At 35.5% G+C, this 15,746-nt stretch overlaps 2 protein-coding genes across 2 annotated transcripts; one reads left to right on the top strand and one right to left on the bottom strand.

Annotated features, from left to right (window-relative positions):
* Positions 1-2,234: 2,234 nt before the first annotated feature.
* LOC113339675 lies at positions 2,235-2,765 on the bottom strand. The gene has a single exon (XM_026584911.1). The coding sequence runs from the start codon at positions 2,763-2,765 to the stop codon at positions 2,235-2,237; it is 531 nt and encodes a 176-aa protein (XP_026440696.1).
* Positions 2,766-2,848: 83 nt separating this feature from the next.
* On the top strand, positions 2,849-3,850 carry LOC113339674. Its single transcript, XM_026584910.1, has 3 exons — positions 2,849-2,860; positions 2,946-3,338; positions 3,422-3,850. The coding sequence occupies exons 1-3, from the start codon at positions 2,849-2,851 to the stop codon at positions 3,848-3,850; spliced, it is 834 nt and encodes a 277-aa protein (XP_026440695.1).
* Positions 3,851-15,746: the final 11,896 nt, after the last annotated feature.

Genomic DNA, 15,746 nt, shown 5'->3' with positions numbered 1-15,746 from the left:
ACTAGATGAACTTCCAGTAAGCAAAATATCATCCACATAGATTAAAAGAACAAGCATTCCTTGTGGAGAAGAAAACACAAACATGTTATTATCTGAAATTGCCTTCTTAAAACTATAATTATTCAAAAAGGAACTAAATCTATGAAACCAAGCCCTGAGAGCTTGTTTCAATCCATATAAGCTTTTCTTCATTTTACAAACATAATGAGGAAGATAATCAGGATGTAGAAAACCTTGAGGTTGTGCCATATAAACATCTTCATTGAGATATCCATGTAAAAAGCATTACTAACATCCATTTGCCTAATCTGCCAACCATAAGCTAAGGCCATACAAAGAACAATTCTGACAGTAGTAGCTTTCACAACAGGGATAAAAGTCTCATTATAATCTATGCCATCTTGTTGATCACACCCTTTTGCAACTAATATATACTTAAGTCTATCAATTGTTCCATCTGTTTTTTGTTTTACCTTGTAAACCCATTTGGAGCCTAAAATGTTCATATGAGGTTCTGGTTCTACATAATCCCAAGTATCATTATCTCTTAAAGCTATATATTCATCCTTCATTGATACTTGCCAGTCAGGAATACTCATAGCTTGCTTAAAAGTTTTAAGCTCAGAGACTGTAGTTAACAAAGAAGCATAAGCAGAAGAAATTGGATATTTTTACAGAACAATGTGACACATGATCTGGAAACTGTTTTGGCTTAGTAATACCTTTCTGAGACCTAGTAACCATAGTAGTTGAATTGAGATTATCAGAAGAAATAAGATCACCAACAAGTAAGGAAGAAATAGCATTGTCATATGGCAAAGATGGAGAAAACAAGCGTTTTCAGGTGACAAAGATTCTGTAAAGTAAAACTGAGTTTCATCAAAAATAACATTTATGGGTCTATAAGACTTTTTAGTAATTGGATTGTAACATTTATAACCCTTATGTAAGGGATTATGTCCAAGAAAAATATACTTTACTATTTTAAGAGAAAGTTTATCAGCTCTTTCATAAGGGTTATAAATGTGGATAACAAACAGTTCCAAAAATTCTTTAAAAAGAGTAATCTGGAGTTTCACCAAACAAGAGTTCAAAAGGAGATTTGAAATTTAAAAGTTTTGCAGGTGTTCTGTTTCAGCTAGACCATTTTGTTCTGGGGTTTTAGGACAAGAAATCCTAAGCTTAATGCCACTTTGTTCAAGAATAACTTTAAGAAAAGTCCTTTAACAAGTTCAGCTGCACCATCAACTTGAAAGGAAAGAATTTTTGTAGAAAATTGATTTTCAGTGTGCTGTTTAAAATGAGTGAAGCATTGAGAAGCATCAGACTTCAATTCCATTGGATAAATCCAATTGAACCTACTGAAATCATCAATAAAAACAATATAGTATCTACAACCATTTAAAGAAGGAACAGTTGGCCCCCAAACATCACAGTGAATAAGAGATAGAGGCTTATTTTCATGAGAATCAGATAAATGAAAAGGTAATCTTTTGCTTTTAGCAAGCTGACAAGGATGGCACAAAGAACGTGAAATAGGATTTGATAAAATAATTTGTTTTGAAGAATTTAGCTTTTGAACTATATGGCTAGATGGATGACCCAATCTATTGTGCCACCCTTGAGAAGAAGCAGACAAAGAGATTGATAAGGACAAATTGTGGGAAGGAAATAAAACAGAATGACATATGGGGTACAAATTGTTAAATACATTCCCTTGAGCAAGCAATGATTATCTCTTGTAAATCTTGCTATGGAGAGTAAATTATGTCTCATTTCAGGTACTAATAAAACATTGTGAAGCCTAAAGCTAGCAGTAGCTGTATTAATGACTGAATTTCTAGTAGATGAAATAGTAAGAGACTTACCATTGCCAAATTGAACTGTCTCCTTTCCCCTGTAGTTAGAAGAATTTTGAAGAAGACCATCATTTCTAGTCATATGAGCAACAGCTCCTGAATCAGCTAACCATTGTGGAGTCTCAGATGTAGAAGGAGCAGTAAAATTTGAAAAATGACCCTCTTCTGACATAGATTGTTGTTGTTAAGCTACATTAGCAGAGCTAGTACTTGGAGGTGGATAATTTGAAATGACACCTACTAGCATAGTGACCCTTCTTTCTACAAATTTGACACTCAACCTGAGAAAAATCTCTTCTCCCATTAACAACACCAGAAGAAAAAGCTTCATAAGAGCCATTTGTAGGTAGTTTCCTATTTTGAGTGTTTTTATTACTACATATCCACTACCACCATTATTGCCACCAGTATTATTCTTATTCTTCCTCTCCCATAACCATTATTTCTACCATTATTACCATTTCTTGAATATAAGGCATAAGAATTTTGTGTATCAAAGATTAAACTGGTATCCTTATGTTGATCAACAAGCCATTGTTCATGATTTAATAGCCTTGGTTTTCGCTCAGCAAAAGTAAAGGGAACGTCTGTATATTGAGCAGAAATTACAAAACTATCAAACTCCCTTCCCAATCCATTGAGTACATACATTACTAAGTCAGATTCAGAGACCTTTTCTCCTATTGCAGCTAAAGAATCAGCAATAGTCTTTAAATTTTGAAGATAAACAAGAACTGTGGAGTTACCTTTCTTGCAACCATGTAATTGATTTCTCAGCATAGTCTTCCTAGCCATGAACTGATTTTTAAAGCTTACTTCAAGAAAATACCAAATTTGCTGTGCAGTAGACAAACCCAATACATTACCAGAAACAGAAGGTGTAAATGTAGCTTTCAAACAACTCATAAACCTAAAATTCATAAACCTAAAAAGAAGGGAGGATTAGGTATTAGAAGTCTAAGGAAAGTTAACAAATCTCTTTTAGCTAAATGGCATTGGAGGTATGCTCATGAACAAGATGCTTGGTGGAGAAAGATAGTTTGTGAGAAAGTTAATGATGATGCTGGGTTTCTTTTACCTAGCCAGAACAAGGAACCTGTTGGGAGGAGTTTTTGGCAAGTAATAGCTAAGGCCAAGGAAGACTTTCATAAATGTGCTGATATCCAATTAAAGAATGGAGAAGGGTGTAGATTTTGGCATGACTGGTGGGTTGAGAAGAGAGATTTAGCAGACAAATACCCAAGATTGTACAAGTTAAGTTTGTTTAAAATGGGTTCCATAGCAGATTTTAAAAGGCAAAACTGGAATTTTAATTTTAAGAGAGACTTGGATCCTGCAGAGAGAATCGATCTCTTAGAATTAAAACATGATCTTAGGAGTATCATTTTAGTGGAGGATGAAGTTGATAAGATGGTGGGAGATTTAACAGCTAAGAAGTTATATGAGAAACACTCTGACGACAATGAAGATTGGGCTTTCGTTAACCTGCTAGGGGGTAGCAACATCCCACCGAAAGTCTCCTTAATAATGTGGGCAACCTTGCACAATTCTTTACCAACTAGGATAATGTTGCATCACAGAGGAATGACATTGCCTTCGTATTTATGTTTACTGTGCAACACATAAGAGGAAACCAGCGATCACCTGCTTTGCACTGTGAGTGGGCTATGAAGATATGGGATTATTTTCTTAACGCTTGGAACATCAGATGGGTCATGCAGAATAACTTATGCGATTACCTAGCTGGATGGAAGATTGGGAGATTTAGCAGGGAGAAGATGAGTATCTGGAAAACTATTCCTTATGCGATTATTTGGGAACTTTGGAAGGAGATAAATTCTAGAGTTCATGGTGGTAGGTTTAAGAGTCTGGACGAATTGTTGGTTGTTGTTAAACACAACTTGTGCCTGTGGTGCTCTAATGAGGAAGTTTTTAAGGGTTTTTTGATTACTCAAGTTCTATTCCAATGGGAAGATGTTGTAAAGATGTAATTTGGGCTTGAGTGGTTTTTCGGGGGTCTACGGACCATCCTTTTCTGTACATATTTTTCCTTTTCAATATATACCCTTTTTTGTTCTAAAAAAAAAACTCATAACATAAGTGGTAGGCTTTGGGATATGTATAAAATAAGAGCAAAGACAGCCTACAGTGATACCTGCAAGTGCACAGGGTCAAATTGTAGTAATGTGTGCAAGACAGGGTCATTCCACAGGGACTTGGGGTGTATTGAAGCATTCCTAAGCTGGTTAATCTAAATGCAATGAGTGACAATGACACAATGAAGCAAAGAGAGCAAAACAGGGCCTATACAAGGTGAGTTAAAGGTGACAGTGACATATACAATGGTATTTAGGCAGTGGCAAAGGCAAAGCAATAAGGCAGATGCAAAGATGGGAAAACAGTTAACAAAGCAAAGCAAATGACATGACATTTAAGAACCAAAACAGCAAAGCAATATGGCAAAACAGTTAAGAACCAAGGCTGTAAGCCAAGGGCAGGGAGGAGTTTGTGCACTGATTTCAATGCACAACAGCTACAATTTGCAAGAAAAACTGAACAAGATGGCTAAGAAATTTAACTGAGCAGGGAATCAAAACAGGCTTGAACTTAAAAGTGACTGTAAAAAGATTTGTGGCTAAGCCAAGGCTTAGAATCCACCTTGTGACCTAATCAAGCAATGCAATTCTAGGTTGAGTTGAAGACCTTGAGCATATATTAGAATGGGAGGAAAATCAGCTTGCTCACTGATATGCCCCTAGTATTGACTGTCTTTTGACAGCACAGTCAATCACAGGCATACCAGAGCACTGATTACTTCCCATTGCTCAAGCAAACACAGGCATCAAGATAACTATCCTAGCAATACATCATTCAACAGTGCACTAGGCTTCATATGAGACTTAGCAAGTGATAAATTAAAACATGATGAATATGTGAAAATAAAACTGAATTTGAAAGTGAAGCAAAAACAGAACATGAACAATTGAGGAACTGGCTAGTCCAGTCCTCTTGGTGGTGCACTGGCTAGTCCAGGCATGCCTTCTACAACACCCAAGCCTTCTATTTATACCCAATTTACATAATTAGGGTTTACAATTTTCCCCCAAATTCAAAACAGGGCAGTTAGGGTTTCTGATTTCTCACCTAATTAGATGGGACAATTGCTCCATCTCTTCGACCCACTCTTCTTCTGCTCTTCCTGCTCCTCTCCATGCCTTCCAATTACGTCTATAGACTCACCCATTTCATAAATTTCTCACCTAGGGTTTCAAGGAGAGGTGAGGTGAGAAATCGATGAAATAGATGGCTAGAGAAATATGGTGATGATGGGTTTTAGTGGTTGGAGTGGTTGTGATGGTCGTGGCAGTTGAGGAAGGTGGAGGTGATGATGGTGGTGAGGCAGGGTAAGGTGGTGTTGCAGAGGGTGAGGGAGAAGATGGAGTCGATGGGGTTTGAGGAAGGGGTTGTTTGTTTTGCGGGTATAGGTATTTGGTTGTTTGGGTGTTGAGCAGACCCATCAAATCTCGATGTTTTGTGAGGGAATCCGTAGGATGATAGGATGAGGGAAAGATCCAACGATGTGATGTAAATGGATGTGGAGCGACCGTTGGATATGTAATACATCAAAACTGACGGTCCAAGATGGAGTTAGGTGTTGTAGTGTTTGACAGGAGCTTCAGACTTCGATGCACGACGATGAAGCGAGCGTAAGATGCTGAGATGATCCAATCTGACGGCTGAAGATGAATGCGGGTATGGATATTGGTAATGGGTTTGGGTGAGGGTTTTGGGCCTTGAGTATGCCAAGCCCATATCTTGTTTAAGAACAATTCTTCCTCTTCAAGCCCACTTCTAGCCTTTTGGTCTTGTGCACAACATTCTTCGCGGCTTCCTTGTGTAATTCCTCCCGGCTTTTCACTACTTTTCTGCTCTTTTCGCTCCGCTATTCATCCAAACTTTATTTATTACCTAAAAATGCAAAATTAATTAATAAAAATATTTATTCTTGAAAACAATGAAAATACAGAATATGGGATAAAATGTAGAATTAATGCACAAAAGATGAGTTAAATGCCAAGAAAAATATATAGAAATATGCACTTTTTAGCACTCATCAATAAGAATCAGCTTTCTTCCAAATAGACCCCTTTCAGATTAAGAGAAATAACTCCATTAACAACAACATTCTTCTCTGGTTCTACTTCTTCCCCAGTAACATATCCATATAAAGAAGCAGAATATAAAATGGACTCAAATTGGTCACGCCATAGCAAATAATTTGAAGAATCTAATTTCATTGAGACAAAATTTCCAATATTAGAAAAGGGTATGATGAAATTACCATCAGCAGCAACGGAATTCGTATCTGGATTCATCTTGTTTCTCCTTGTATAAACAATAACGGACATCAAATAGTACTGAAAAAGTTGCTTGAGCCAGAAACAAAGAACCCTAAAACGGATCTTGATGTAGTTGTTTGTAGAATTGAATCAAGAAAAAGATTATTATGAAAAAGATTTGTAATGATTCAGAAATCTGCTAAAAAGGTATTGATTAAAAATTGTTTGCAGAGAAAGATTTTTGATGATAAAGAATTTTGATGAAATATCAGACCGACCTGATTGATACCATGAGAAAGTTGTAATAACATTGACTTAATGGATAACTATTGCATGGATAATCATATGCCTTAAATAGAAAATGATTATGACACACTTCTTTCACACACTTTACAAGACCAAACTGGTCAAGTCAACTAATGTTGACTTGACTGATACATAAAAATCGGAGGAGGACATGGAATGTAATTATTAGAAGATCTAGAGATCTCAGACCATAAATTAATGCAACTCCAAAACGATATACCATTGCATACAGAATAATTTGCACTGGACCCTATAAATACACCGTCAAGTAGTTCGGTTATTTGTACGGAGAGTAATAAATTTTGGGTATCGAGACGGATCATCGATTAAGAAAAATCAATCAAAACATGAATAAACAAGACAAGAGAATTAAAGTGGTTCGGCACTAACGCCTACATCCACTGACAGAACCCCGTAGGTTGAATGAGATTGATCTCCAGACTTAATTTACTGGGATAGTTACATTTGCTTTGGTTCTTCCTATTTATAGATGATAGGAATAAAGAAGGTAAAGAAACTGTATCTCTGACTATGTAAAACTAGTCTATGTAGAATAGAGGATTTACAACTGACTTGATCCTATTATCTAGACGGAGACTTGACTTGACTGCACTTCACTTATCTTAACTGCACTTCACTTTCCTTCGTTTAACTAGCGCTTTAATCCCATGGCAACATGTACGCATGATATTTCAACACCCCCCTCAAGTTGGACATGGAGAGAATTGAAGTGTTCAATTTGAAAATTTTGAAACGGATCCCTTAAGGTAAACTCTTGGAAGAATCTTGTAATACAAACTTCAATTATGAACCACGGGAACTTGATCTTTAATCAAGTCCACTTGAACAAAAATTGTAACAGAGCAGCAAAATGACCTTCTCAACATCAGCATGTACTGAGGGGCTCAAAATGGCTTAGTTGAGTTCTTCGTTTGTTGATAACCAAGGAAATACATGATAGACAAACCAACAACAACGAATGATGGTCGTCTCTGAAACTTTTGTGGTTGTAAAATGGACTTGATTGGATAACGGGCTTTGAAGATTGTTTAGAAGAATGATATGGGTTTGATTTGTTGACGACAAACAGAGATAACTCAGGTAAGACATACAAACAACCTGTAGTCTTGTATAAAAAATCGTCCATATTGATAAACAGAGATGGACGTGTAAGATAGTTTTCTTGGATGAAAAACTAACGTTAGAAATTGTTGGAAAACGATTAATAAAAAAATATTGTTTTTAAAGTTTTAATAAAAAATTATAATTTATTGTTTTCTTTTGTGAATGAAACTTTTTAGTCTCACATTGTGGAGTTTCCAATTTTTAGTAGTTTTAAGAAACTATATAAACTTATTAGTCCCACATTGTGGAGTTTCCACTTCTTAAATTGTTTTATTCCATTATATAAAGAAATTCACTACTTTTGTAAAATCTATGGGAAAGGGGTTGCTCTATATTTTAGAGGGACCCCTAAGGGAAAATATTTTGTAGCGTTTCTTAAGAGTTCGCGATTTTCCTTAACGGTTTTTTCGGAGTTGCCAAGCTCAAGTTGAGCATCTACTACATATGCTAGTAGTAGGTGTAGTAGGGTGTTTTATCCTGGAGATATCCGTCCTGTGAGGGCTATAACATCACTCTTGAGTGTAGCCGGGCGCTAATATCTTAAGGGAAACGTGTTGAACACGTGACTCACTCTGTTTTTCCAAAAATTTTCCTTGTTGATGCTGTGAAGATATGAGAAGCTCGCTCGTTTCATCAATCGATCAATTCCATTATAAAGGAGATAAGTATCAATAACTTTTGCTTATTTGATTTTTTTTATTTTAATTATTGCGACCAACAATAATCACAGCAGCAACAAGGAAAAACTTTGGAAAAACAGAGTGAGTCACGTGTTCAACACGTTGCCCTTAAGACATTAGCGCCCGGCTACACTCAAGAGTGATGCTATAGCCCTCACAGGACCGTTAAGGAAAATCGCGAACTCTTAAGAAAACCTATAAAAAAATTTCCCTTAGGGGTCCCTCTAAAATATAGAGCAACCCCTTTCCCATAGATTTTACAAAAGTAGTGAATTTCTTTATATAATGGAATAAAACAATTTAAGAAGTGGAAACTCCACAATGTGGGACTAATAAGTTTATATAGTTTCTTAAAACTAGTAAAAATTGGAAACTCCACAATGTGGGACTAAAAAGTTTCATTCACAAAAGAAAACAATAAATTATAATTTTTTATTAAAACTTTAAAAACAATATTTTTTTTATTAATCATTTTCCAACAATCCCCCACATGAATGAAAACTCAATAAAACATGAAAACACAGATAGATCTTGGTAAATCAACATCCCAACCTCACGACCAAACAGACTGATCGTGCAAGTGTTGAAATCGTACTAGTCATTTTGACGTCCTCTCCCTCACACAAAAGTGTGTTGACCCCAGGGTCATACTATGGATTGCATAAATCATAATAATATTGAGAGCTTTCATCTTTAGTTCTCACATGGTGAGACTATAGGTATCTTTCACCAAAGTGAAAAAGCATGAACTAGTGAACCCTTAGTGACCTTTAGGTCCTAAGTTCCAGTAATACCAAAACCATCAAAATGAAAATCACATAAAAAGCGCAGGAAATACCATTTTAGGCAGAGGTGTCCATGAGGTCTTGAACCTTTGCTTAGTGAGATATTACCGGAATTACTTGCTAGAGACAGTGAACTATGTCTTGAACTGCTAGCATTTGATGTAAATCGCGATAACAACTAAGGATGATATCTCCAAGGGTGCTGCCAAGCTCGTGCCGTTTTGTCCAATTTGGCCTTGGACATATCCTGTTTCTCAGAATGCTCTAGAGAATCAAAGCTCATATTCTCATAGGAAGCGGCCCACTTCCTCATTCAGATAGGTGAGTTTCCATAAAGAGTGTTACTGCTACACCCCACTTCAATCTTAAATTGAAACTATGGAACTCATTAAGACTTCTTAAAAGTCATCCTTCACATGCAGTCACGCTATCACGTCTACACCATAGGGAAGGGACAAATAATTAAATTCTCTGATAGTGTTTACCTTTACCCACCACAAATTAGTTGTCTCATTCGAAACCTTGATCTTGGGATCTCCAGTCAGCAAGGTTGAGTATCCTTCATGGCAAGTTTAATTTGTGAGCTTAAGCCCCTCCCCTCGATGTTTCTAACATCTCTTGGATAACCTTTCGTCAAAGGTTGCGCGATATTCTCCTTGGACTTTATCCAATCAATGGAAATAACGCCGATTGAGATTAGTTATTTTTAGCTTTAGCTATTATAGCTTGGCTAACACAGTATATAGATATAGCTGGCACAGGCCTATGCCAGAGAGGAATGTCTTCTAAAAACATCTTAGGCACTCGCCCCCTCTCGTGCTTTATCTAACTCAATACTCTCAGATTCCATAATGAATTGAGCATATATGTTTTTGGAAATCTTCCAAAACAAACCCTGCTAGAGTGAAACATATCCACTCGTAGACTTAGACTCCTCTGAGTCAACTATCCAGTTTATCACAAAGTCCTCAAGGACAGCAAGATACCTTTCATAAACAAAAAAGGTAATAGAGTATTTTAGGTACCATAATACTCTACTAGTGCATCTGAATGCTCTTGCTCTGGACACAAATATCTACTTAACTTACTCACAATATAGGCAATGTCTGGACTCTTACAGTTCATTAAATTCATCAGACATCCTATAACTCTTGAGTATTCAAGTTAAGATACTCCATACCTTTTTTCTTGAGTCTACAAGAATAATCGTACGGAGTACAAGCAGGCTTACAATCACACTGATTGTATCTCTTAAGCACAAATTCAAATAATGAGAATGACTAAGACTATATGTTAGATTATTTCTAATCCTCATCCCTAAGATTACATCAACAGGGCCTAAGTCTTTCAAGTCAACGTTCTCATTCAGCGCATGTTTTTTAGTGGAATTAATCACATCTATGTTTGTATCAAGTATAAGCATATCATCAACATACAAGCATACAATCACACAGGCATCCTTAACAAGTTACTTGTAAATATACTTGTCAGATTCATTAACTTAAATCCACTACACATTATCACATGATCAAATTTTCCATGTCACTGTTTACGTGCTTATTTTATAAACCATACAAAATTTTTCAACTTACAAACTTTGTCATCATAACCTTTCACTACAAAGTCCTCAGGTTGGTCTATGTAAATTTCTTTATCTAATTCACATTTTAGAAAAGCTGTCTTAACATCCATCTGATGTATCTCTAATTTGTTTATGACAGCAATAACAATTAGCATCTCAACGAAGTAAATCTCGTCACATGTGAATAAGAATCAAGGAAATATCACCTTCTTTTAGTTTATAGCCTTTAGCTACCAACTTAGCCTAATATTTTTCTACACTTCCTACCTGTTTCCTCTTAAAGACTCATTTACATCTCATGGTCTTACTGGAGGTAAACTATAAACCTCCCAAGTCAGGTTCCGACGGACTGAGTCCATTTCACTAAATGAAGCTTCTTACCAGAATGGGGTTTCAGTAGATATCAAGGCTTCTTTACAAGTAGGGCTTAGACTAAGCTAGGCATGTTATGAAGTCGGCTTCATAAGAAGTCTCAAGTCTAATTTTTTTACTTCTCTTAGGCTCAACCTAACTTCATCTTCCTTTAAGATAAGTTCTGACTATTTGAAAATAAATCTAGGGGATCAACAACACATCTCTAATGAGGTACAGGTTTAAGAATAAACATGTTCAAAGAACTCAATCCCTAGATTATGTAATAGTATTCACAACAAAGTCAGAAAAATCACACCAAAGTCTGAAAAATCAGAAACACAACCAAAAATCTATATGTAGAAGTATACTCAGCATACCTTATATGAAGACACAATCAACATTTTTGGTTTCTATCTACTTCTTTTAGGAAGACGAATGGAAACTTAGTCAAACACCCCCACACTTCGACGCATTCATAAGAAGGTCATCTACCTATCCATAAATCATATGGAGTTTTATCTGATCCTTAAGGGTACTCTATTCAGGATATACTAGTTAACATGACTGCCTCCCCCCACAAGGCCGCAGGTAATCCTGAACTAATCAACATGACAATTATCATCTTCTTAAGGATACAGTTGTTATGTTCAAGGCTTCTAATTGGTTTTGAACTTCAAGTTTATACATCTTAAGGCTTCTAAGGCATCATCCTTATCCCTAAGCAAGTATACAAGACAGTACCTCGTACAATCATCTACGGAAGTTATAAACCATCTTTTACCACAGTGATTTTAGGTTGAACTCATGTCATCTAGGCCTAACTGAATTAATTCTAAAGGCTTAGAATTACTCTGAACATTTGTGCTAAAAGGTTTTAAAGCAAATTTGATTCTTCACAGATTTCACTTTTGTGTTCAAAGTCCAAACTAAATTTGGGTACGCAGCCTATGCTATCCAGTTAAGCATTGACTTATAAGTTTACGGTTACAAGCATACCACATAAAACAATCAATCACATAAAGAAAGCACAAGAATCAACTATGTTCACATCATCAGTTTTTTTCCGTTAAGCTTATATAGATCCAAAGTCCTATAACTCTTGCTTAAAAAATAACTGCCTTGTTACAACAAGTTTTCCAGAAAAAAATTAAGATCTTAAATCTTTTTCCATTTACAATAGAACAAGATACAAGATTCTTGCATATGCTTGGAACATGAAAACTTCATTCAATGTGAGAGTATTACAGATATGAGCTTCTGATCGACCTTTTCCTTTTATGCAACCTCTATTGCAGATGAGTTACTCAAAAAAGAGTTTCTTGACATCCCCTATCCTCTGATAGGAGGTGAACAGGTCTCTGTTTCAACAAACATTCTTGGTGGCTCTAGAGTCCACCTTCTGGTCTCTCACATTGGTTGTTAAAATAAGTTCCGACATCATGTCAATGAACTCGTTATAATTTGTTTCAACTAACTTAGCATTAACTTTCTACTTATTAAGGTTTTATGTTGTCTACACTTTGCTACCGTATGGCGCGGAATTTTACAAACATAACAATCATCCTTAATTAAAGTAACGCCGGATTCAGTTTTACGAAACATACCTTTCTTATGAAGACTACGGTTAGATTTGTGTTTGATATTCCCGCCTTTGTCAGCTTTGGAAGACTTGTGTTCATCCACATGCGCCCGGTAGCCATGTTCCTTTTCAATTTCATGTCACAATCTTCGTTTATACTCTGACCACGGACACGGTAATTTCCCAATCACCTAATACACCACATCTCACAAACCTTAGTTCCGAAATGGAAGATAAAATATGAGTTTTGAAGATAATATCTAGATTTACAAACTTCGTTTGAACCAACATATCAAAAAACTCATGATTACCCCATAAAAAATACTTTAGTTAACAACAAAAGTTTGCCCGTCAGAATTTTTCAGGAACATTTGTCTGTTTTGTAAAATATCAAAAAAATACTTTTACAACTCCAAAAATTCTGAAATTTTACCTGGGTAACTATCAGGATGTCTACTACGTTGTGTCAAAAGGGTTCATCGAAATTCCTTTTAGGTTAAGAGATAATATCGAAACTCTACAGCTGACCAAAAAATTGTTTTTGTTTTTCACTCCACAATTAACATCCATGATTCACAAACCAACCTACCATTTTCGATTATTACAAATTATAATGTCTTAAGATTGTTGGTCGTAATAATTAAAATAAAGAAAAAATCAAATAAGTAAAAGTTATTGATACTTATCTCCTTTATAATGGAATTGATCGATTGACGAAACGAACGAGCTTCTCATATCTTCACAGTAGCAACAAGGAAAAACTTTGGAAAAACAGAGTGAGTCACGTGTTCAACACGTTTCCCTTAAGACATTAGCGCCCGGCTACACTCAAGAGTGATGCTATAGCCCTCACAGGACCGTTAAGGAAAATCGCGAACTTTTAAGAAACGCTATAAAATATTTTCCCTTAGGGGTCCCTCTAAAATATAGAGCAACCCCTTTCCCATAGATTTTACAAAAGTAGTGAATTTCTTTATATAATGGAATAAAACAATTTAAGAAGTGGAAACTCCACAATGTGGGACTAATAAGTTTATATAGTTTCTTAAAACTAGTAAAAATTGGAAACTCCACAATGTGGGACTAAAAAGTTTCATTCACAAAAGAAAACAATAAATTATAATTTTTTATTAAAACTTTAAAAACAATATTTTTTATTAATCGTTTTCCAACAGAAATAAGATCAGGATAATGATGATCTTAGAAGAGAAAACTCCTGATATTGAGGGAGATTTCCGCGTGATATTGGCCATACTGTTGACGGAAGAAAGCAACAACTTAAACGTTGTGTATGATGCCCGTGAATAATAAGATCATGAATACTGTAAACATGATAATTGAACTTCATCACACTTCACTGTGTTAACAGACCACAAACGGCATGTGATCAATTAATTAAAAAAAAATTAGCTCATGAATAACAAAAGCATACTGCCAAGGATCATGGCATCTGCTGTGGTTAATGATTGATATACCGGACAAGAAGATCATGATAGCATCTTGCCTGAATGAGTTAAGATAAAGACTGGTTTGTCAATGGGAAAACAATCTTTCATTGACCAAAAATAACCACTGCAATGGCTATAGATACGAACCATCGCGGATCTATGGTGGAAGAAAAGTAATTGATACTGATAGTTCAACGTGTTAGCTTGCGAAGAACACCAAAAAAAGAATTTTTATGAGTTTCACCGAAGGAAACTTATGTTTTCCAGAAACAAAAAAGAAGAAGAGAATATTATTGTAACAAAATGATGTTACCAAATCTTAGATGAGATAATATTTTCCTTAAATATTCCGAAATAAAGGATGTATCTCGTAAAAGATGGAAAATATGGAAACGTCCATAATGAATGAATCGATTCGCCAGATTTTGGCAAGAATTTCAGATATGGAAATATTTTCGGGATTGAATTCTTCTTGGCAAAGAAAAATCAAGGAAAAATAAATAGTAAATTACAGGGGATGTATACTTGATCATCCACAATGTGCTTGATTGAAATACCCATAATTACCATAAAAGCTTTAAGGTATAGAGTACTTGATATTAAGAGAAATGTTTCGCAGTGAACAATGGCAAGATATTGATAGAATATCATGTGTACTGTATCAACATGTCATAGCGAAAGGATAGATTAGCCCGTAGTTTGAACTATTGAGTGAAACCATATAGATTGGTGAATCCAACAAGTACATGAAAATATTAGGTCTTGGTAAAGCAAAACCTCAATAAGATAAACTTGTTAAAAGCGATAACAAGATATCTGAAAAATGGAATACTCTCCGGAAATGATTGAGTTTCCATGAATCTTGGCGACAAGAGCAGGAAAAGGAAAAAAAAAAAATCATGAAACTACCATCTTGTGCACAAAGTCATGAAACTATGATCGATATCCATAGTCATAAAAATATGAGAAGGAATTCATGATGATAAAAGAGATTATGAAGTTGAGAAAATGAAACAAGTTTGAGCAACAAACAATATTATTTTACTGATCAATACAAAGAGTCGGTCATTTCATAAAACAATTTCTTGAATGTGAACGGAGGAAAGCCTATACAACTGTAGGTCTTAGACTTGAATAGAATTCATAAAAATGACGGTTATGAATTTAAATCTTCTGGACTAATATTGAAGAGAGAAAGAAAAAGAATTTTGAAAGCGGAAGCAATCTGAGCGGATTTCCCCGCTCTGATACCATAATAAATTATGGGTATCGAGACGGATCATCGATTAAGCAAAATCAACCAAAACATGAATAAACAAGACAATAGAATTAAAGTGGTTCGGCACTAACGCCTACATCCACTGACAGAACCCCGTAGGGTGAATTAGATTGATCTGCAGACTTAATTTACTGGGATAGTTACATTTGCTTTGGTTCTTCCTATTTATAAATGATAGGAATAAAGAAGGTAAAGAAACTGTATCTCTGACTATGTAAAACTAGTCTATCTAGAATAAAGGATTTACAACTGACTTGATCCTATTATCTAGACGGAGACTTGACTGCACTTCACTTATTTTGACTGCACTTCACTTGCCTTCGTTTAACTAGCACCTTAATCCCATGGTAACATTTACGCATGATATTTCAACAGAGAGTAAAGGATGTGACTGACCTTCGTAGTTCCT

This window comes from Papaver somniferum, unplaced genomic scaffold (genome assembly GCF_003573695.1).
Source record: "Papaver somniferum cultivar HN1 unplaced genomic scaffold, ASM357369v1 unplaced-scaffold_21, whole genome shotgun sequence".
Classification (NCBI taxonomy): domain Eukaryota; kingdom Viridiplantae; phylum Streptophyta; class Magnoliopsida; order Ranunculales; family Papaveraceae; genus Papaver; species Papaver somniferum.
The sequence above is the reverse complement of the archived record's forward strand: the minus strand, read 5'-3'. Positions and strand labels throughout refer to the sequence as shown.

What these genes read in the sequence shown, in the direction of transcription:
- LOC113339675 (XM_026584911.1), bottom strand. Translation starts at nt 2,765, where the DNA reads ATGAGTTGTTTGAAAGCTACATTTACACCTTCTGTTTCTGGTAATGTA.
- LOC113339674 (XM_026584910.1), top strand. An exon ending in ACAATGAAGATTGGGCTTTC is followed by an intron (nt 3,339 to 3,421) that starts GTTAACCTGCTA and finishes TTTACCAACTAG; the next exon opens with GATAATGTTGCATCACAGAG.